The sequence below is a fragment of the Pleurodeles waltl genome, chromosome 9 (assembly GCF_031143425.1).
Source record: "Pleurodeles waltl isolate 20211129_DDA chromosome 9, aPleWal1.hap1.20221129, whole genome shotgun sequence".
NCBI lineage: Eukaryota > Metazoa > Chordata > Amphibia > Caudata > Salamandridae > Pleurodeles > Pleurodeles waltl.
Window position 1 is genome coordinate 178743535 of NC_090448.1, and position 23566 is coordinate 178767100.

Sequence of the window (23566 nt, forward strand, 5' to 3'; positions counted from 1 at the left end):
TTACTAGTAAATCAAATATGCCAATCATGGATAAACCAATCAACAATACAATTTACACAGAGAGCATATGCACGTTAGCACTGGTTAGCAGTGGTAAAGTGCTCAGAGTTCAAAAGCCAACAGCAACAGGTCAGAAAAATAGGAGGCAAAAGGATTGGGGATGACCATGCATAAGCAAAAAAAGTCCAACAGTGGTGAAGGGATTTTAGGTTCAGGAATTGGTGGCATGTAAAACTGATGAGGGTTTTTAGGGATCAGGGATTGGTGGGACTTTGGGTGTTGAGTTTTATTTTTAGAATTGTGAGATGGATTAAGTTTAGGGATGGTGGGGGTGTTAAGGCTTCAGGGATGGGCAGAGTTTAGCCATAGTAATGGGTCTTTTATGTTCAGAAATGGGTGGAGTTTAGGGGTAGAGTTCTAATGCGGTGAGGTGTTTTAGGGATTAGGGATGGGTGGAAATCAGGGGTAAATTAGCTTTTAAGGTTCAGGGATGGGTGAAGTTTAGGGATCAGGAATTGGTATAGTTTAGATGCGGTGAGGGGCTTTCAAAGGCAGGAATGTATGGAATAAAGGTGATGTGAGACGGTTAGGGATTGATGCTGTTTAAGGGTGGTGAGGGGTCAGGGAATAAAAAGCATCCAAACTAATTTTTTGACAACATTAAAGATATACATTTGAAATATATGTCCCAGGAAACAAAGCTCTATAACTAATACCTCCGTCAAACATGTTTTCTAAAGTAGGACCTGCAGCCATTGCATTTACACCTTTAAAAATAAGCATCTAAAAGCCAATTCAAAAAAATCGTTCTATGAACTGGATTCTGTGAAATGGTAATTGACATTCATCCTGCAAATTTCCATTAAACAGTTTAGGTGAAGTAGTTTCTCAGTAGTGATTTTGCATGAAATTGTCTTTTTCATTAAATTACATAGAACCACTGTAAACACAAACAGACGTGGAGTACATAATGTTGAGAATGGCAATAGAGTGTTTATATATTGTACAGGAAGTGACAATGAAGGGATATTTTGTACTCCTCAATAGTGCTAACCCCTCACTGAGAAACTGATAGGCTGGAGTCCACCAAGGGTGGGGTGTAGACTCGGTGTAATGAAATCCCAAATTGAGGTAGAGAAGAGCACCATAGTCAAGTCTGTAATTTATTCAGATTGTGTTTAACTGTGGAGCTTTTTATTTTCAATACAAGGGTTAATATGCAATCATTTCACTGAACACACCATCTCAGTAAGCACAATTTTAAATAAAATGCAGTTATGCAATAACATTCTTGAAATAGCGACAATACATTAAGAGCTAACAAGGTGTTTAAACCCTGGTCCAGCTAAATAAATGTGCTTCATACAATGATGCTCTGTGCCAGCCCATGAAAATTTAGCATGTTTGGGGTGTGGTGTGGGTTAAGAAACCAAATGAAAAAGACGTTGGAGTTATTATGAAGTTCCAACAAGTATTGCTGAATGATTAAAATCATAGATATATTGCTATTTCTTCCACATTTTTAGCTCACGGATTCAGTATTATGAATGAAATAACCATTGAATGAGAATATAGTTGAACAGGGTTATGTATGGTATTTAGTACACAAATCACAACTAAAATATGTATTGTGTAACACACACCTGTCAATGCCTCTCTTTTTATGATTTACATTCTACAAAATATCCTTAATGAATCCACCTGGCCTTTAGTCACACTTGCAATGTGCAAAATGAAACACATTTTTTTCATTTAAAATCTGTCTTATCTTTGCTGTTTGCAGCGTCTCAATCAAAATCAGGCTTGCTCAAATTTGTTCTATGAGTTTGTTTCTTATTTCTAACATGTATTTACATCTAGGTGTTAAGTGATTAATTTGTTTTGTAGAAGGTACCACATGTGATTGTTAAAATGTTGTTAATAGTGTGTTACTTCATTTGTTAAGGTAAAGCTATTATAGAGTTAACACCATTCAATACAGTTCACAGATAAGAGGCTTGCTGAAGCAGTTGTTGTAACTGCATTTTATTAAGCCCTGTTTCACTGGGACAGACTTAGGTTATGACGAGTTTTATTATTAAATGTGCACGAATCAGAATTGCTCTTCTGGTATTGAGGAATAAGCAAACAAGTCATTAGAGGTCCTTATGCATAAATGTAATTTGCACTTGCAAATCCAGGGCACCTCAAAAAGAGAGCAAAGTACCAGTAAACAATGCACATAGTTCAAATTACCATTTTGGCTCACAGTGCTCACATTGCAAACCCTTATAAAGTTATAGAGGTAAGCAGGTGGCAAATGGAAGTCAAAGGACCTATTTTTCTCTTTCTGATTCACAAGCTCGCACACATGCTGTGCAACTAGTTTGCAAAAGAAGAACATGGAATGTTTACTGATGCCAGAGGGCAGACTGTAATCATTTGCTAGGGTCATTTGTCAAATTCTGACAGCTTACATTTTGGCTGCCCATACTCCAGGCATATGAAAGAGCAGTCAGATTTCCTATAGACTGCTGTATGATATACGCTCCGTCCTATTTACAGTGCACTTTGTTCGATATTGAGAAGTCTAAGGGATAGGTCTCACATAGTCTTAGCATGAACCTTTTCCATTATTATAGTTCATATTCAGGGACAGGCAGGACATCTATTTCAGGAGTTGTACAACACTGTTTTGATAAATTTGAATAAAGGGAAATGAGGGAAGGACTCATACCTCAATGTACTACCTAAGCGATTCTTATTTTAGGAAATATTCCACATAAGCTGTGGTACTAGAAAGGTAAAAGAGAGAATTAGAGTAAGTGGTAGAAGCATATCAAAATAAGATAAGTGATGTTGTGAGCATTTGCCCCTTCATGGTACTAGTGGGATTGCATTGTTTGGTAATGAACTGGATGCAAAATGTCGAGGCAACAGGTCTGTTTGCATCCAAATAAAAAATTCCACTTTGAACCTCCTCCTCAACCAGGATTTGCTCAATAATCCCAGATTTTACATAGTCTAAAATTTGCTGCAGGAGAAATACATCTTTGCATTTGAAAAGATGAAGACTTAGAGGCTTGTCCCCATGTGAGGCATTTCATACTAATGAACAGTTTTACTGATACGTAAAGCACTGTTTAAAACAACAGCCAGGCGACACATGCATCAAAGTCATTTGTAATAAACTGTTAAAAATTCTAAGAAGTTTGCTCAAACTACATTTGTGCACATCAAAAATAAGGAAACATAGTTTTTCAAACTCCTTAAGAGTAATTCTTTGCAGCTGTGAAGACCATCTTTCCAATAATTACTGTAACAAAGTTTAAAAGTGTACATGTCATCTCTGTCTTAGAGAGGGGCAAAATATGTTTTTCTGTATGGTGTGTTGGTGTCAGGATTTGTAGATTGTTATTTTATAGTGTGAGTGTTTAAGTAGTATGTTAATTTGCAGCCTTTTTATGTTTGGTATATTGCTTTATATTGCAGAATGCACAAATACACCTATGCCTCCCATGCTCATGCTTCTTTCTGAAATGTTTTTGCTTTTGTTTTTTTACTGTTGTCGTGCTGTGAACTTTGCAGATTTGTTTATGAGTGTCATGTGCTTCTGCTACATCTGCATTGTCACTGTTATGGTATTTTTTTCTGTCTGTTTTTTCCACAGGAGTTTAACAAGTAATCTGCCCAATGTGAATCTACCAAATGTGAATCTCCCTAAAGTACCGGTTAACCTACCAGTTAATCTACCAGTTAACCTACCAGTTAACCTCCCTCAAATGCCTAGTTTTTCTGCACCGTCATGGATGGCTGCTATATATGATTCTGAGTGTGTATTTACTTCACATTAGCTCTAATTCAATTGTGCGGTGATCTTAGCATGGATATGTTTTACCTATTGCTTCTCATTATTCTGGAAATTAAATGCGGAGAAGTAAACTGATAAAAAGACCCTTATTTTTTGTTAAAACTACATGATTCTTACTTGAACAATACTTTACTATATGCACACCCACAAAACAAAATTGTGTGCATGTGTATATATGTACATTTGTGTACATTTAGACAAACAAATATTAATGTAATTTGATGATCTGTCATGTTAAGAAATTAATACTTTACCTGCTTATAACTGCATTTTGGTCATGTATCAAAATCTCTCTCTAAAACAGATCAAATGTATGTACTACTGCAGCATTTGTATGCTGAAAGTTAGTGCTAATTTTTTTAACCTAGTCACATTTAATGAAAAGCAACTTTATGATCTTGCTCATCATGAGTAACTGGATTTGCACTTAAAAAAAAAATGTTAATCCAATGAATAATGCAGTAACAACCCAAAGTAATCTCTCAGTCTGTGGTACACAGAGCCCTCAATATATTATAGAGCCTGCCTTACTTGAACTACTGCATTATTGCAATATATTAAGGCGGACCCCTCAATCACTGTCTTTCCCAATGTATTTGTGTTGGCCATTCCTTTTCAGTGTGATTAATTAATTAGGTTGTTACAATTACAAATCACCATCAATAACCTAATAGATCCAAAATGTAAAATAGTCCATCAAATATATGAAGACACCACTGTGTGCATTTTTGAGAAAGAGCACCTTTGAATATGTTCCATGTTTATGCCTTTTTTAAAATGATTTTTACTATAAGAAATTAACATAGTGTTAAATTGTTAACAGTGAAATTAACACAAGCTCATGTTGTGAGCCGTGACAGATTTATAAATCCATGACAGTACAAAAAGGGCATTCAGTATGCTGATAAGAATCCCTTTTCTTATTGATAGTGCTGAGGATGAGATTTATAGATAACACTGAATGCCTGCAAATGATGGTATTCACTTTTGGAAAATGTCATATTTATTTTTGATTGCAGCCTATGACTCAACTCAAATTACCTTTAGTCAACTAAAGATAATCATAAGAGATTCAATAAAAGAACACAATACAGTTTGTCAATTCTATTGCAAACCATTTAAATCTCTATAACATTCATAAAAACTTGAATAAAAAGTTAATTAGTTAATATACACTGGTGCAACGATGACATTTTTCGATTTGGTCCAGTAGCATAATTCATTTAAAACTTATAAGGAAAACAATCGGTAGGCATCAATTAATAATCAGTTAAAACAAGTATTAAAAATACCCCCAGACTTGTATAATGACATTAGCTTCAATAAAAAAATAATAATAATAATACTTGCATGATAGGAAGCATATTGTGGGGAGCACGTGGCCATCCTCGAGACTGCTCTATGCACCTCCCAGCCCCGGAGACTACAGTTACAAAGAAGAAGCTGTCCCTCAAACAGTGGTGGCTCGAGGGGTGTTGAAGGGGTGAGGCAGGGCGCACGGGGGGGATTGAGAGGAAGGGAATAAACATTAATTTTATTTAATACAAAAAACCCCACCTTTTCTGGCTGCCTCACCGCTCCTCTCCATCGCCGGAGGCTGCAGACGCAGGCTCCCAGCCTACCCTGCGCCAATCCTGAAGCTTCTTAGAGCAGCATCAGGATTGGCTGGGAGCACCCCCTCGCTGATCTCCACCCCCATGGCCCTGCCCCACTTTACCAGAAAACGATCATAAACAAAGTTTATGATTGTTTTCTGGTAAAGATTTTGCAGCTGCCACTGCTGGAGGGGGAGCAATGCTCCTCCGCCCAAACAGAGAAGCCGCCACTGCCCCCAAGTCCCACTTAGAAAAATTGGCATGCCATCAATTGTTTCATTGTTTCATTGATACATTTGATTACAATTCGAAACAGTGAGAGATGCCTCATTCCTGCATTCTCGCCCCCTCCTCCTTATGATTTCCAAAGTGTCAATGTATACGTTTAAATTGGTAAAATATTTTCAACTCCTAATGTTCCTTTTGTACTTTGCAAAACACTTTTGCTACTAAAAAAAGCTTCAATTTTGTGAACTGCATGATTTGCTACTACAAACCCATTTGATACTCGAAGACCCTTGTGAGCTAATTTTGAATGGTAAATTAAAGCATATGACATTTGTTTAGATTCATGTTTAAAATACACCCAGTCTCTGAAATATGAAAAATAAAAATGATGAATAACAGATAAAACACTTGTAGCATATAATTTGACTTTTTGGGGGGAATACAATATTGTCTGCCTATGCCCGAATTGAACCAACAGAAAAGAGAGCTGCTGGTTAATTGATGTTTTTTCTTGGAATGTTTTGTTCCAAATATGGTAAATGAATCAGCCTTCCCTTTTCTGTTTTGATTATGGAAATGCAGTTCAATTTAAAACCAAATGCCCTACTCTTAGGAGCCAGACTACTTAGCCATATCACGTATTAGCTTTGCAGTTCAACCTACAAAAATATTAGAAAATATTGACACAAATTCAAAGATGATATGAACAGATATTAAAAAACATCTAATAAATATGCAGCTTTTTAAAAGTATCGTAGATTCTGCCGCTATTATAATTTACAATTAAATTGCTAGCAAATACAACCAAATAATTTGAAAGAAAAACTTACAAAATGTGGAAACTAAAAAATATTTCATATGTCATTTCTCTTTATGAAATTATTTTGTAACAATAATACTTCACGTGTTCTGGCACTAAACAAAGCAAGTTGTTAACTGGGCTCCTTAACAGTTTTTGCTTCTTTGCAATAGTTGAATGTCAAATTATGAAATACCCTAAAAGGCAGAAGCAGATGCTATGCCAGATTAATCATTTGGTACATAAATCATTTGGAAGTCTATATACAAATCAATATTTCAATAAAACATCAATCATATTCATGCTAAGCTGACTGTATTAAAGGCTAGATTAGGCAACAGCTAAAAAAGAGTACCCAAGGCTTATAGTCTCTTTCCTTGTCCCCTTGTGCATGTTTTGTGGTATTGTTTCAGAAAAGATATGAATCAAGACATGGTGCACTGCAAATAATGATTATTAAACTACTATTGATTATGTTAATATACTATGATCTACAACAGATGCAACCGCATTATAACTTCGCATCTCCAAAATGTACAGCAGAAGGTGATGCTGCTCACATTAAGCTTGTTAGATGCCGGAAATCTGGAAAGACATTTTAAAAAGCTCTCAAGCCAGATGGGTGTCAAAATGTTGTTGCAATAAATACCAATTATTACATTCATGTGTGCTCAATCGTTTCAAACACCAAGCTGTACAGTTCCAAAATGAGTTGTTGAGTTGAGCCTAATACACTGTTTAAAATAACAGGTTGAATTATGATTACCTGTAACGTGTTCTGCTTATTGTATCTTGGTGGCATCGCTCAAGATGCAAAATCATTTCTGAGTCAGAACAAAATGCTTGATTGCATATCTTTTCACAGCCCTGATTTCCTCTTTCCACCTGCCATTCTTAAGACCATGTGTCAGTGCTACTTTTGTTTTTTCGCAAGACGAATCTTAACAGAATGGTGATTCCTTCCCAGACAGTTAGCAGAGGACACCAGGATAACTTTGGCATGTTGGAAGTATGGTTTTCACCCTGCAGTAGCTGTGTGTGCATTAGCTATATTTGGCTGCAGCGCATTAACTCAATGCAGCTGGCATCTGTCACAATAGAAACACCCACTCTCATCTGTTTCTATGGAGGATGTCAGCACAATTGGTAATGCATGGTGTGCCCCACATCTAATAAATTATCGTGTTAGCATTAGTGGTATGCGAGGAGGGAGTTATACCTCTTGAAGCTCCTGTGGTAATTGCAAAAAAAGGAGACTATCCATTGTAAGGGAGGAAGAGATTCGGAAAATATCACTGCGTAAACCAAAGACAAGGCATGTATTTTCACCACAGAAATAGCGACTTTAGCAACAACTTCACCATGTCCATGGATCTAAAACAGAGGCACAAAACACCAACTACTGCATCCACACAGAAGTCAGGATACAAAAGTGTATTTGTGCAAGAATAGAATTTTGCTGCTGTCCAACGATATTGAAACGTCAGCTGATGTCTTCCCAGTGAGCTGGTTTGTGAAAGTGCTAAATTGTTAATGAAATCACTTCAAAATGCAGAATGTTTCAGTACAGCACAATTGACTTCTACTAATTCTTTTCCAGCTGTTCAAGAGAGAAAGCATGACCTCGCTCACCACATGTTAGCACTATCCTTTATGTGATAGTCTCCAAGAAATGCCAGATTCTATATTTTGAAAGCATTGCATGAAACCCTGAATCCTATTGGAGGCATTCCTTCCACTATTGGTAGCCTTAATTTGAATAATACCATATGTTAATGTGGTTATTGACTAAGGCTGAATTTTACCATACACAATTTAGAGTTTAATATAAGTAATTCATATTTTTGTCATGCCATCAGCTCTTTAAATATTTGTAGGACAAATGTATGGTAAAATTCAAAACCCTGATGGTGGAACCCCTGGCATTTTTCGTTGTATTTATCCACTGTGTATCCTATGCATACAATAGTGTCCACACCATGCCATTTGTGGTTTGGTATTGTTGTGACATTTATTTCCATTTTCTTCTGTCAGCAATGGGTCAGCTACTTCTGAGGACCTTTTCTGGAAACTCGATGCACTGCAGACATTCATTCGTGACCTCCATTGGCCAGAGGAAGAATTTGGAAAGCATCTTGAACAGCGATTAAAACTGATGGCCAGTGATATGATTGAGTCATGTGTGAAAAGGTAACAATGAGAATTAAATGTGTACAAGAAACACAATCAGAACATAGTGTGTGTCCATATTTTCAGTACAATTTTGCTATATTGAATTCCTGCAATTAGGGCCTGATTTAGGTTTCGGCCGCCGGGTTACTTCATCAAAACAGTAAAGGATATCCCATGCGCCGAAATCTAAATCTTATTTTCTATGGAATGTATATTTCGGCAGACAGGATATCCATCACCGTTGTGACGTAGTAACCCTTCTGCTGAAATCTAAATCTATGTAAAACACTAAGGGGCATATTTATACTCTGTTTGCGCCAGAATTGCGTCGTTTCTTTTTACGCAAATCCGATGCAAAACTAACTCCATATTTATACTTTGGCGTTAGACCCGTCTAGCGCCAAAGATCTTGGAGTTTGCGTCATTTTTTAGCGTGGACACCTTCCTTGCGTTAATGATATGCAAGGTAGGCGTTCCCGTCTAAAAAATGACTCCGAGGCATGTGCGCCGTATTTATACTCCCGGGCAAAAATGACGCCCGGGAGTGGGTGGGTCAAAAAAAATACGTCCAGCCGCTTTAGCGTAATTTTTTAGCGCCTGGTCAGGGCAGGCGTTAAGGGACCTGTGGGCTCGGAAGGAGCCCAGAGGTGCCCTCCCATGCCCCCAGGGACACCCCCTGCCACCCTTGCCCACCCCAGGAGGACACCCAAGGATGGAGGGACCCATCCCAGGGAACTTAAGGTAAGTTCAGGTAAGTTTTTTTTTTTTTTTTTTTTGTGGCATAGGGGGGCCTGTTTTGTGCCCCCCTACATGCCACTATGCCCAATGACCATGCCCAGGGGACAGAAGTCCCCTGGGCATGGCCATTGGGCAAGGGGGCATGACTCCTGTCTTTGCTAAGACAGGAGTCATGTTAATGGAGGGTGGGAGTAAAAAAAAATGGCGCAAATCGGGTTGAGGCAGATTTTTTGCCTCAGACCGACTTGCCCCATTCTTTGACGCCCAAGCTCCATTTTCCCCTACGCCGGCGCTGCCTGGAGTGGGTCATTTTTTTTGACGCACACCAGTCAGCTCCGCCGGCTAACGTCATTCCATAAATAAGGCGCCCGCATGGCGCTTTGGAATGCCGTTAGCCGGCGTTACATTTTTTGACGCACAACTGCATTGGCGCAGTTGTGCGCCAAAAAGTATAAATACGGCCCTAAATGTTTGAATTGAATAATAAGACAACGGAAAATGATGCTGAGCAATGTGCTAAACCAACGTGTCCCAAATTGTGGGTCGGATCATGAGCCAATTACTGGTGGGTCAGGAATGATTGAGCAATAAATAAAGATGCCTTTAAATTCTGGGCCTGATTTAGATGTTGGTGGTAACGGGTCTGCTGCCACTTTTTTTATTAAACCTGTCCGCCAGCTTGGCTGTCCACCCGCCCGATTTAGATGTTGGCAGTCCCATTGTCAATAATCTGCCTGCTTCGCCAAGAATTTCCATCCGCCGCCACAGCACCATAGCAAAGAGTAGCTGGCAGTGGGACTCCAGCCACACTTACCCCGCACAGATTTGGATGTGTCTCACTGCTAAGCAATATGTGGCGGTCCTACCTCCAATTCCGACTTGACGGTTTGGGGGGAAAGAGGTGAAAACTCCCCTTTTTTTTCCTAATTCCTCTTCTGTTTCCAGCTGGAGACAACCCGATAAAGCTCTCTGCCGCTGCTGCCACTGGACCTCAGAGAAAACACAACTCCCCCATCTCTGGACATGAAGGTAGGGAACATGCATTGGCTGTGTGCACTGCAGGGTCATTGCACATGATCTCGGGACCATTGAAGACATTTACATGTCACAGTAATTTATTTAGATTACTGTGACATGCATATGTCTAGGACACGTGTGGGACAGACATGGATGGGGACGCACTGGTGCACAACACATATCGCACACATACAAAAATGTCATTTTGGTGCCAGTGTTCATTTGCAAATGAATGCTGGCACCACAATAATGGCACAATCACACCTGTCAACTGTGTCCATGTGTGCACATTGCAGGGGGATCTGTACCTGTTTTGTCACTGTCTTGTTGTGTGCTTACAGTTGTGCATGTGAACCAGTATGTGTATGTGTGTTTGCAATGTGTTTGGCTGGCTAAGGTGAAGGGAGGAGTAGTGGGCGCTGTGGTTGTGTCAGTATGTGTGTGACTTGCATATGGCATTGATGTTGCTGTGTATGTTGTGTAGTGTGTTGTGTTGCTGCATGCAACATTCAGGTGAGTGTTTCTGTGTGGTGTGTTTTGTTGTGATGTTGCTTGAGTGTGTTTGTGTAGATGAATGTGTAGTTGTGTTGTTTGTTGTGGTTGTGTTGTGCGTGGTTTCAGCATCAACAGTGTGTGTATGTTGTGTCATTGATGTATGGCAATGAGTGTTTGTGGCATGTACGTGTTGTAGTTTGGTGGAATGGCAATGGAAAACAGTGTGTATGTAGTGTGTTGTGTCATGTGTGATGCAGTTTGACACATGCGGCAAAGGGACAGTCTGTGTGTGATTTACCTGTATTCCACTGCCATTGTCTGATGTCCACTGGATCCCATAATGTCCTCCCTTCATCAGCAAACCACCATCAGTCCACCGACTCAAGACGCGGACGCATCCGCTCTGCTCCCCGTGCCTTACTCTGATCTTCGGCCGTATTCGCACGGCATCCTAACTCTGCAACCTTGAGGTAAGGGTCTCAGAGTAAATAGCCCTTCAAAGCGAACGCTTTGTTCCTTTTGATATTTATAATTCTGTTACCGATAACAGGAGACCCTGAATACTGAGACCACCGTACTGCCGTATTGGAAATACGATATATATATAATGAGAAGTGGTCTTTGCTTACTTAATAAGCTTATTGATCGACACTAATTACCTAATACTATTTATTTTGGCTAACAAGCCACATGTAATGAAACAACTCGGAGCACTCTTCTTTCCATTTACTCCGGTGTTCAAAACCCATAGACGAGTTTTTTCACTTTGAATAGTGTCATGCTCTTCCTGCATTCTAAATCATATGGTGTTTCTATTTTATGCCATATAAAAAAGTGTAACTCAATCCTTGTAACTGGTGCTTTAACACTCTTGAACAAATCAGGCTGTTTTAGCATTTGAATATAAAATGTACAACATATGTTTGTTAAACCATGAATGTTCCAATAGATAGATTGTTTGTTACTTTACAGAAAAGAACTATTCTAGTTTATAACCAATACATGTCTGCTCTTTCGCGTGCGGTATGTTTATTTGCATTTATTTGCATTTGTTTTACTTTGTTTAGCACCCGAGCACTTATATCTTTCAATTCTGAGCACAAGTTCACCTAGGGGATAACCACTATTTGACAACCTATATTTTCCCTTTTTCTTTTCTTTTCTTGGGATCCTAGGAGTTAATTATGGACTCTTTTCGATCCACTTCCCACCGTTCATTTCTCCACCATAATTTCACGTTTGAGAACATACTTGTAATGCCACTGATTGCTCCTTTACTCTTTTGGAATTTCCATATAACAGGGTTTGATCACAGTCACCATTTAGTACCCACATATCTTCCTTTTTATTCAACATTTGGTTCTAACTACTCTATATCTGGACTGAGCACACTTTTAATGACCTATGCACGGGCACCCTTACTCTAGCTCACTCTCTTGATGATGTCTTAATGACATCTCATCCTCTCTATAGGTACAATTTTGAACTGCAACTTGTTACTTTTGTTTATTTCCAGCCTTGAGAAAGCCCCGGCAAATATATTGCCAGAGGGGGCGAAACACGTGTTGGCTGATTCTCCGTTTTCCTTGGCTATTACAAAATGTTTGGACCTTGGACTGTACATCATGTTTTTCTAACCAGTAACTGACTGTATAACTGGGACTACCTTGTTTGGCATAATAATAAAACCAATAACTTTTAAAGTGGGACTTCACCTGTTTTGTACACCATCAGTCCACCCCCTGCAGGACTGTAACAGCTAAGTATGGTGGGCGGAGCTCCGTTGACTTGACAGTCTTCTCTGGGCCGCTGCTGCAGCAGTTTGGTGGTAATCCCACCAATATCTAAATCAGGCTAATAGGCTTTATCTTGTCATAAGTGCTGGTGCTACAAAGACAGAGGTCAAATGTGAAGCTGTGTCTTCTGCCAAATTAGTTCTTATTCTTTTACCATGGAGATTGGTGTTTACTCTTCTTTCTCTGACTGGAAAGTGGGAGAAGTTTTTAAAGTGAATTATGGGACAATCTTGCTGCAATACAGGGAGATCAAAAGCAAAGGCTGTAGGATGGTGTTTATTGCAATACAAAATAAAATGTTAATACCTGTAAATGAACTTCATGCACTTGGCAGATAAGAAAGCAAAAACAATACACATTTTTTGTAATTATGGAGTATGCTGGAAACTGAGATTTTAAAAGAATCAAAATAAATACTTGGTGATGTACAAATTATAAAAATTCACAGGTACCTGACTTTCTGTTTTGTGCTAAATATTTTTATCAGTAAGACTATGGGCCTCATTACAACTCTGGTAATGACTGCCAGGGTCGCGGTGGCGGTCAGACTGCTGTGTCCGATTGCCATATTACGACCGTGACAGTAGCGCTGTGGTCAGACCACCAGCACTGCCAGATTTTAACTACCCAACTGTCTGGTGGTGCTGGAGGTCCTAATGCACTAGGGCAGCGCCGCCCTGGGGCTTACGTCCCCCTTCCCTGCCAGCAGTTTCATGGCAGTAACTCTGCCATGAAAAGAGTGGTGGAGATGTGGTGCAGAGTGCCCCAGGTGGGTCCTGCACTGCCCATGCACTTGGCATGGGCAGTGCAGGGACCTCCATGGCCAGCCACGTCACAATGTTCACTGTCTGCTTTGCAGAATTGAACAATGTGATTGGTGCTGGTGCACCCTATGCACTACAGCTTTGCTGCCTGCTCTGTTATGAGCCAGAGACAATGTAGGCTGTTTCTTGCTGACCCAGCGGGAAATTTGTAATCGGCCTGGCGGGGAGGCTGCCATACTGGCAGCAACCTACCCATCAGGACTTCATCTGTGGAAGTTATAAAAAGCCCCTATATGTCTGTACATATCTAGTGGCCAATCAATGTGCTGTCTGGAAATGACAATACACTACCAAACGATGCTTTAGTTATATTTAAAAAAAAACATTTCATGTCCAATAAAAGTAGTTGGATCAAAAAACTTTGTTGGTCTAAAAATTGTTTCTACAAAGGTTCGGATGCATTATGCAAACAGTCTGAGTGTGTGCCAGGGGTGTGCAGGAAGTTGAATCAGAGACAATACAACCAATATCCTTTGTTCTGAATTGTCACTGATCCACCGTCAACAACCCAGACAAGATCCCTTTATAAATTGGAGGGGCTGCCCTCCCAGCCCCTTTCTTGTCCTCACATGTTTGGAAACTCTTGCCCAGGCTCCTTTCCACTTCCTGCTTATGACCTTCTCTTATACTTCCTGGCCCTTTACCCGTTTTACGTATGTGTGTCTAATTTTTCAAGACAATATTGTAGTTCTTAAAAAGGGGATTTAGTTATTATTTTAGAAAACATGGGGTTTAGATCTTGGCTGAGGGGGAATACTCCTGCACAAATTTGACGGATATCCCTGCACCGTATTATGATCTCATTATATTCTATGGCGATCAGAATAAGGCAGACGGGATGTCCGTCATGTTTGTGACGGAGTATTCCATTCACCAAGATCTAAATCAAGCCCTTGGTATTAGTTAGGTTGGATTTTAGTCAGAATAAGATGGATACCACAAGGATGAAGGAGACTTAGGGGGTAATTTGACCCCCAGGGTAAATGTGGCAGTCCCACCGCCAACATGCTGGTGGTGCTGACCACCACATTATGAGTGTGGTGAGTTGGCGTCTGCCAACCCACCACATGGCCCCACTCATATCGCCATGTCGGTCTGAACTGCCAGACTGGAAATGATAATCTCTGACCCGGCAGTCCACAGAAGACCGCTGCCGGTATTTGAAGCTGTCTTTCCGACATGGTTTCCAGGGCAGTAGCGCCACCACAAAAAAACATGGTGGAAGGGCTACCGGTCACTCGTAGACAGCTCCCCTACCCCCAGCAAGCACTAGACCACCCGTTCCCCCTCCAGCCACAGCAACCCCACCCCCACCGCCCCTCCTGACATATCGCCCACCCACCCCCCTTCTGACATAGCACCTCTCACTCTGACATAGCACCCCCTACACCCACTTCTGACATAGCGCCCCACCACCTTCTGACATAGCGCCCCCCACCCCCTTTCTGACAAAGTGCCCGCACCCTCCCTCCCTGCATACATGCACACAGACACCAACATGCACCACGCATACACCCTTACATTCAGACACGTATACAACCATGCATACGCAATCACATTCAGACACACATACAACCATGCATACACACATTCATACACACACACACAGACACCACACATTCACATACACACACACACACGCAACACTCCCCACCCTGCCACCCCTCTCCCCTGTCGGTCAATCACCTTACCTGTTCCAGGGAGAAGGTTGTCTGGCAGGGAACAGGAAGGGGCACTTCCACCGCTGCCAGTGCCCTGCCAGCAGGACACCACCAGGCCATAATATGGCCCATAATATGGCAGGCGGCGTCCTACCATCAGGGCAGGGCCAGTGGTGGAACCGCCAGTGCTCCTCCTCCTGCCAGCATGATTACTGCCGGATCTCGACCCAAAGTGGAACACCGTCAAAGTCGTAATGAGGGCCTTAATGTTGTTTTTTTAACTTTCTGGAGGGCCTTGAGGGTGTGTTGATGCTACGGGCAGTTGAGCCACTAGTGTCTAAACAAAGAGTTTCAGAAAATGACCTCACTCCATGGCAATGCATACTACAAGTCCAGTAGTAATCTGAAGATCGTGCCCAAGGGTGCCACACTTATAGCCAGTGGTTGGGTGTGACTGCTGATAACTGCCTAACCAATAAAGAAAAAGTTTCCATGGGAAATCTACCTGTGCAGCAGTTCCTGCGTGCCCTACTGAAAACAATCCCATAAAGCTCCGCTCTACCTCATACCAAGATGGTAGTTCCTTTCTTAAATTCTTCATAGCTCCTGTGTCCATTCTAGAAGTATGGCCAGGGAAATGAGCAACTCCTCCTCTGTGGTTGCTCAATGCCAGTTCTGGGGCCATCTCCTTGATTGTTGCTTGGCTGGCAAACATGAAAAAGACAGCTCAGGACCAGGTGTTAGCTAAAACTGCCCATGACAGGGCAAGCCTCTTGAAAGATAGTTACCTTTCTGAACAGTGCCCTGCAAGTCATCCTGTCAAAGGAAACAAACACCCCACACACACACCCAAGTCCCTTGTCTCAGTTCTGAGGGCAAGTTCACACCAACTCCTGTGTAAGAGTTGGACACTTAAACAAATAGGCTTAGAGAGGCATTAGACAGGAAGAAGGTGACTTTTTAAAAGAACTTTTGGTAACAATATTTAGTACAAATTTGACTTTACCAATGAATTGGATTTGTAATAAATATTTTAGAAATTCCAATAATTAGCTTTCTAGCTGGTTCCTATGCTGAAATCACATTATTTAATTGTAGTATTAACTACCAGCACTTTCCCAAGGTCCAGCTATTCCTGCTACAGTAAACATTGCTTTTGGGGCCTTGTCACTGAAAGGAAAATATTTTACATTACATTTCTGCATGTCCTTGAGAAACAAGGCGTATTTAGAGTTGATTTAATATACTTGAAGGGAAGGTTTAGGCCTCCTAAAAGGGGTTATTTTGGCAGGTCCAGTTTGCGGTTTAAACCTGCACATTCAGTTTACTGGTTTCAAGCCCACACTCAAGTTTTGCATTTCCACTTTAGCAGTGGTGCAATAAGGGATGCTGTCCACCCGTGACAATTAGCTTAAATGCCCAGGGTACACTAGAAGAGCCAATTTCAACATGATTTAGAGGTCAGAGGACTAGGCTCGGCTAGGTTAGAAGAATCTTAGACTACAGACTGAAAACACCAGCAGCATCAGTCCAAAAGAAATGGGAGTGCTCAAGCAATAAGAAGCATTATTTTACAATGATGGAATGGCAATTATGGTCAATGGCTATAGAGCCACGTAGGTAGGTACCTATCCAGGTATGTATCCTGTACATTGACTAAACTGCCCTGTTAAAAATTAACAATGTCTATATACTCAAGAGAAGCCTGTTGGTGTTATGTGATTTGAGTGGGATAACTAACCGAGTGAAGGATACATTCATAGTTTTCTTTTTTTCTTTTGTGTGTTGACTTTATGCTCTTGTGCAATACTTTGGTCCCATTTTCAAATCACTAGGTTGATATAGATATTCAAGCATCTGGGTGACAGATACTTCATGCAGTTAGAGGGCAGATAATTTGAAGCCTGGTGTTTGAGAGAGTGAGGTAGAAGGTGCGGGAGGGGAAAGGGTTGTGAGGACAGTGCTCTCGTAACGTTCGAAGAAGTCACCTGCATTCCACTGTAAGGGCATCTGTGGACTGGAGGTGGGTCTCAAAGAGGGCTGTCTTGAGGGATGTTGCATGCATCTCTACTTCACTGTTTACTGTGTGCTGGATATGGAAATATTGTTGGATACTTGCTCTTCTTCTTTGCCCCATTTCCACATCACTCCACAGATATCCCTGCACATTTGTGAACGAGAGCTCACCAAACAGCAGCAGAAGGTTCATCTTTTTTTTCGCATGGGGGAATACTTTCGGATTGAAGTAGAACGTGGCACTCCACTCGGCTCCATGACATGTTTTGAACTTTTCTCTGTACCAGGACCTTTTCGTTGCAAATGGCACTGCTTTCCACTAAGACAGTCCTCAGCTTCTTTCTAATAATTAACACCATTTTTAAATATATTTCTAAGCAAAACGTTTTAATGGGCACACATTTTATGTTAGGTACGACAATCATTGAAATTATCAACATGTTTCTCTCACTCTTTTTAACAGGACAAGAATTGCATTTGAAGTAAAGCTCCAGAAAACGAGTCGATCGACGGATTTTCGAGTCCCACAGTCTATATGCACCATGTTTAATGTAATGGTTGATGCCAAAGCTCAGTCAACTAAACTTTGCAGTATGGAAATGGGGCAAGAGGTAAAACGTCATTAAACGCTATGTTGTTTGAACAGCATATAGTCTACTTTACTTGGTTGTCATGGATTTGATTGTGAATTTTGTATTGGTCTTGTAAGCACTGTATTCGACCTTTCCGACCGCCTACTTAAACATAACGTGACACAGTCAACCGATTTAGGTTAAGATCAAAGGCTTTGGAAATAGTATTTAACAAAGGGATACTCTTGCCATAAACTCCTTGATCTTCTGTTTTGTTGCACATTTTCAGTCACTCTAAAGTTAGATCTACTTTTTTATTTATTAAATTGTTTAAGTAGGTTTTTGAAGAGGAAATCTAGGGCAAGAACACATTTTTTTAAATAACACCTAGTTTTTTTAATAAGATTCTCAGTTTGTCTGTCCGGGCAGTGGCATGTTTGGGTGTTTGAACAAGACTGTCTCTAGGGGCTGCTTGAGTTGTTAAGAAGATCAGGAGAAATCATATGAGCTTGGGGTAGTTGACTGGTGACGTTTAGAATCGTTAGAAAAAAACATGTATTCCCCTACTCGGCTATTCAGTACCTTTGTAGTGGATTTCAGGGGGAAATCTGGTATCTACTGGAGTGAAATGATTGATTGTATTTTCGAATGAATCTGTTCCAGACTGTATTTGAAACGTCACACAGATTTTGAAGCCAATTCTGAACTTCAAGTGAAGTCAGTGTATTTAACTCCGAACTGGAGTTACATCCTGGAATGTATTATGGCCACCTTGCTATGAATCTGGGAGGCAGGGATGGAGTGCATTTCTATTGTCAAATCTTACCCTGGTGTATCGATCAATGGTATTTGCTATTCAGGTGCTATATATACTATCAGAGATGCGTATGTCATCTATTATGCTCCTCTGATAGAATGTATTCATTATGATGCTGATTGTATAGGTATGCTAAAAACACTGCATTAGAACACTGCCATTTCTTTACTGTTTTTTAATGTTGCTTGAGGAGGTTGGATAGGGTGCTCTTGCCAGGGGTATTTAATCATGTTTGTAGTTCGTACAGTGAAAATGCTGGTTATTGACGGAGCTAATGGAGTGAAAATGGTCACATTCAATGTCTCACTGTTAGTTTATCCTGGTGCAGCCGTAATGCACCTCCAATAAAGATTTTTATGGAGTACCTTCAGTCTAGCTGATGCTGTGTTTGGGCGTATGTCAGCCGGTATGTTATGCGAGCATGCCAAGCTACACGCACTCACACAAAGAGTGTGCAACATCATGGCAGCATTGCTAGAGGACAAAATACGTGCCCTGGCATTAAAATAAAAGTGCCCCTCACTAGTGAATCAGATAGCTAAAAAGGTGACCCACATTTGCAAATGGAGTCTTTACGTCCACATTTGGGGCAGTATCTCTGCACTCGGGTGGAGATTCCACCCCAAGAACAGAGATTCTTCCCTGAGTGCGGATGTAAAACCACTAATCGTAACTTACCTTTGTGAATACTGGAAAGTCGTAAATTTAGACTTCTGGTCTAAACTTTGATCAAAAGTCTAAGTTTACCTTTGTGAATCAGGCCCACTGTGCTTAGGACCATTGGAATTTTTATTTCTGAAAACCGACTCTGACTTTGGGATTCTGTTTTGAGTAAACATAAAACTGTTCCAAGCAGACCATCAGCATGTTGCCCATTTGAAAAAGTAGTGGTGCCTTCAAAGGGGCTGCAGTATTAGCGATTTCACTGAAGGCACAGAGATGCCTACCTGCTTGGCAAGGACCTCTAATTAAGGCAGCCAGTCTTCCACCAGGATAGTAGCATCTACAGCTTCCACTGACCTAATGGGCCAGAGACCTCCAACCACGCTCTGAATGAGCCCTCCCATTCAAAGGAGGTGGGTCAAAATTGAAAGGCAGTCAAATATAGAAGTGAAGAATTAAGCTATACAATTTGAAAAACAATGGGTAATGAGAATTTCATGCCCAGTTTTAGTTATAGGGTTTTATAGACATTTTCAGTAGAAATACAAATTTTCTCAAAGTTTACTTTGGTAAGGTGAAACACCAGATTTCATGATAAAGCCAATTTTCCTTTGCAAACAAGGAAAGTGTTTAGCTATAGTATGTAAACATTGCACTTGAAAATGCAAAAATTTTCAGTATTGGTGATAACACCCCACTGCTTTCAAATTTTCATCATCTACAGCAGCTATTGAAAGTTTAAGGAGATCTTTGACACCAACACCATCACCACCAGCTCAAAAAAATCCTCCACCACTTAGGTTGCCATATACTTTCAGCATGATGGCATGAATTACTTTGCTTGGGATTTAACATTATGAGAATGACTTCAATCTTATTCTGAAAACTATGGAATGGTGGAGAGTTGATCTGGCTTCTCTATGAAGAAAATTATTAACTTTGTCTGGAAAGTTCATTTTTTAAGAAAATGTAGATATCTAATACATAAGGATAAAATATAAAAGCATTTTAGTTATCTTAAACTCTAATGTAAAATTTCAGGCCTCTTATCACCTCTGTTAGCTAAGATAGCTATTTGATGTATAGATTGAAAATTGTTTACAACATAACTCACATGTAACAATTCTACAAGTATTAAGATAATGCAATCAATTACTTAAGAAATGTGATTCAATAATAGCCGACCCCAGCTTTATTCATGACTCTATAGCATAATAGATTACCCGAGCACATTAGTTTAAAGCTAACCATAAAATGTTTCCTCATACCTAAAAAAAGTATAAAGACAGCTTCCAGATAAATGAAAAAGATCCAAAATCAATCACCTAATTGCTAAGTACCTAAATCTCTTCATACAACCAGTATTCTCTATAGGAATTCCCTCAGTATCATACATTTACTGAAACATCAGTAACTCCATAACTTGCCTCTCTTAACTACTGATATAAACATCTAGGCCCGTATTTATACTTTTTGACTCTAAACTGCGCTAACGCAGTTTAGCGTCAAAAAATTTTGCGCCAGCTAACGCCATTCTGAAGCGCCATGCGGGCGCCGTATTTATTGAATGGCGTTAGCCGGCGCAAGCAGACCGGCGCTGCCTGGTGTGCGTGGAAAAAAACCACGTACACCAGGCAGCGCCGGCGTTGGGAAAAATGGCGTTAGGGCGTCTTAAAATGGCGCAAGTCAGGTTGATGCTAAAAAATCGTCTTAACCCGATTTGCGCCATTTGAAACGACGCCCAGACGCCATTTACATGACTCCTGTCTTAGTAAAGACAGGAGTCATGCCCCCTTGCCCAATGGCCATGCCCAGGGGACTTATGTCCCCTGGGCATGGTCATTGGGCATAGTGGCATGTAGGGGGGCACAAATAAGGCCCCCCTATGCCACCCAAAAAAAATATATATATATATTTATACTTACCTGAACTTACCTGAATGTCCCTGGGATGGGTCCTTCCATCCTTGGGTGTCCTCCTGGGGTGGGCAAGGGTGGCAGGGGGGGGTCCCTGGGGGCAGGGGAGGGCACCTGTGGGCTCATTTTGAGCCCACAGGCCCCTTAACGCCTACCCTGACCCAGGCGTTAAAAAGTGGCGCAAATGCGGGGTTTTTTGACCCAACCACTCCCGGGCGTGATTTTTGCCCGGGAGTATAAATACGACGCATTTGCGTCGCCGTCATTTTTTTAGACGGGAACGCCTTCCTTGCATCTCATTAACGCAAGGAAGGCGTTCACGCAAAAAAATGACGCTATTTGCCCATACTTTGGCGCTAGACGCGTCTAACGCCAAAGTATAAATATGGCGTTAGTTTTGCGCCGAATTTGCGTCGAAAAAAACGACGCTAATTCGGCGCAAACGGAGTATAAATATGCCCCCTAATTTTTAAATCATTGTCGAGAGAGGCAGATGCACAAAATATGTGCAAATGCCATTAAGTGCATATTACACTAATAACGGTACCTTTCCACTTTTAATGATTGCCAGAACCTTACATATATTTGCTTAATTGTACTTATACTCAAAGTACAAGTATGTGGAGTTAAATACTGAAAATCTGTACTTACCTAAATGTTTTATCCGTCACGATATTCTGTTAGTCAATATTTTGTGATCAATATTTTAGCAGCTCGATATGTAGATCTCATTATTCTGATCATGACCCCCAAAAACTGGAGTTTGGAAGCTGCTTGCAACAAGAATCAGTGAACTCTAGTCCGAGGAGCCAGCCCTGAAGATTTGAAAACATTTCCTGAAGGCACTACTCCAACCAGAGTTTTTGGAAATACTTTGGGTATAGAAAAATAAAATCGAATGCCTGTATTCTTTGCATTTACCATTAAAAGATAGCTACCAACTTTCACTGTAGTTTACTGTGGGTCAATTTTTGTCATTTTAACTTTTGATCCTTTTAACAGGTTCTTTCCTTTTTATGACTTATTTATATTTATCGTTAGTCCATTTAACTTGTGTTCTGGACCTTTGGGTTTCTAATTTATTTTTAGTACTGATGTTGTTTTTATTAATTATAGAACATAAGACTTCCATTTTCTTCCAAGAAGGCTTTATTGTTTGATAATTTAAAAATAGTGTTCCCAGGATTTCTCACAGAAAACATTTATTACTTTGTGGCTCAAATTGTTTGAGCCATATGGGAGCTCAGCCGAAGTTCGTGTCATGACTGTGGTTTCTGCCTTTCTTAGCTTAGCAATCAGCTTACTTATATCTCCTATGCCTTTACTAGAAATACTGTCGATCAAGTCAAACTAGCATGGAATAGTAATGGAATTCAGTTGCTTTTCTGTACATGTTTTACATAAATACTCTGGCACCAATTGTGCTGTTTCTTTCAACTACTTTAGTTGATTCAAAGAGTCTGATAGTTTTCTCCTTCATCTTCCTGTTTTTCACTTCTTCAGCTTCTTCTGATCCACATTCCAATCCACTTGTAGATATAGATTATGTTGGTCTGCCAGGATTGGAACGGACATCAGAGACCATTTTTGGCATCCAAACTCCTTTTCAACATACCACCAAAGCCTTCTCTGTGAGATTTGCTATGCTATTACTGATGCTTCACCAACAGATCCCAAGAGAGTGACATTGGCGGTATTTCTTAGGTCACTTTGGAACAGACATTAAAGAGTCTCCAGCAGGAGATGGCATCCATTACATTGCAGCAAGCAAGAATGGCAGCAAACTACTCATATGAATAATGAAATGGATACAACCACCCATTCTGTCAAGGTTCTGCTTGAAAGGCTGCTGTCCCACATAGACCTTCCCTTGTTCCTCCACAAAACAGAGTACACTAACCAAGGTAGAATACTTTGGACATGCTTGTACATTAATTGTCTATGCAAGTAACAATTGTTTCCCTGAGGCAAGGAGAAAGATCTGACGTTTGCTTCCTCTGCTGTTACTCCTACCTTTAACAATCTGTTTACCTTGCGGCATAAGGCATAATCTCTTGGGTGATAATAATAATGACACTGGTTTGCATTCCTCATTCTAGGCCTCACTGTCCAAAAGCACTTTCCTGCTTCCAAAAGTACTGTTTTGCATTCTGAAAAATATGCATGTCACCACAATAAAAAGCCATGTAAACAAGGATCAAGAGAGATAAGCAGACTGCTAGTCTACCAAAGCCTTTGTGAATTAGAAGTCAAACGCAATTAAGCACACCTCAGTATCATCAATTCAGAAAAGTTACTCTTGGGGAATTTAGAGTTCACTCTTTCTTATGCCTTCTGTGCATTGATAATATGAACTTTCTTTAAGTTTCCTTTAGTGGTTGCTGTGAAAATGTGGGTTATTAGGTGG

General features: G+C 40.5%; 1 protein-coding gene across 13 annotated transcripts in view; it reads left to right on the plus strand.

The window, feature by feature from the left end:
* CADPS (calcium dependent secretion activator) overlaps nt 1-23566 on the plus strand; it is a 1450780-nt gene that overhangs the window by 1063995 nt on the left and 363219 nt on the right. For 8 of the 13 annotated variants that reach the window (XM_069206526.1, XM_069206527.1, XM_069206525.1 and 5 more), the window contains 3 exons: nt 3650-3811; nt 8507-8662; nt 17655-17802. In XM_069206526.1, coding sequence (XP_069062627.1) covers nt 3650-3811; nt 8507-8662; nt 17655-17802 — 466 coding nt within the window. The remainder of the gene's footprint in view (nt 1-3649; nt 3812-8506; nt 8663-17654; nt 17803-23566) is intronic. The other 5 variants (XM_069206531.1, XM_069206532.1, XM_069206533.1 and 2 more) reach the window with 1 other exon arrangement.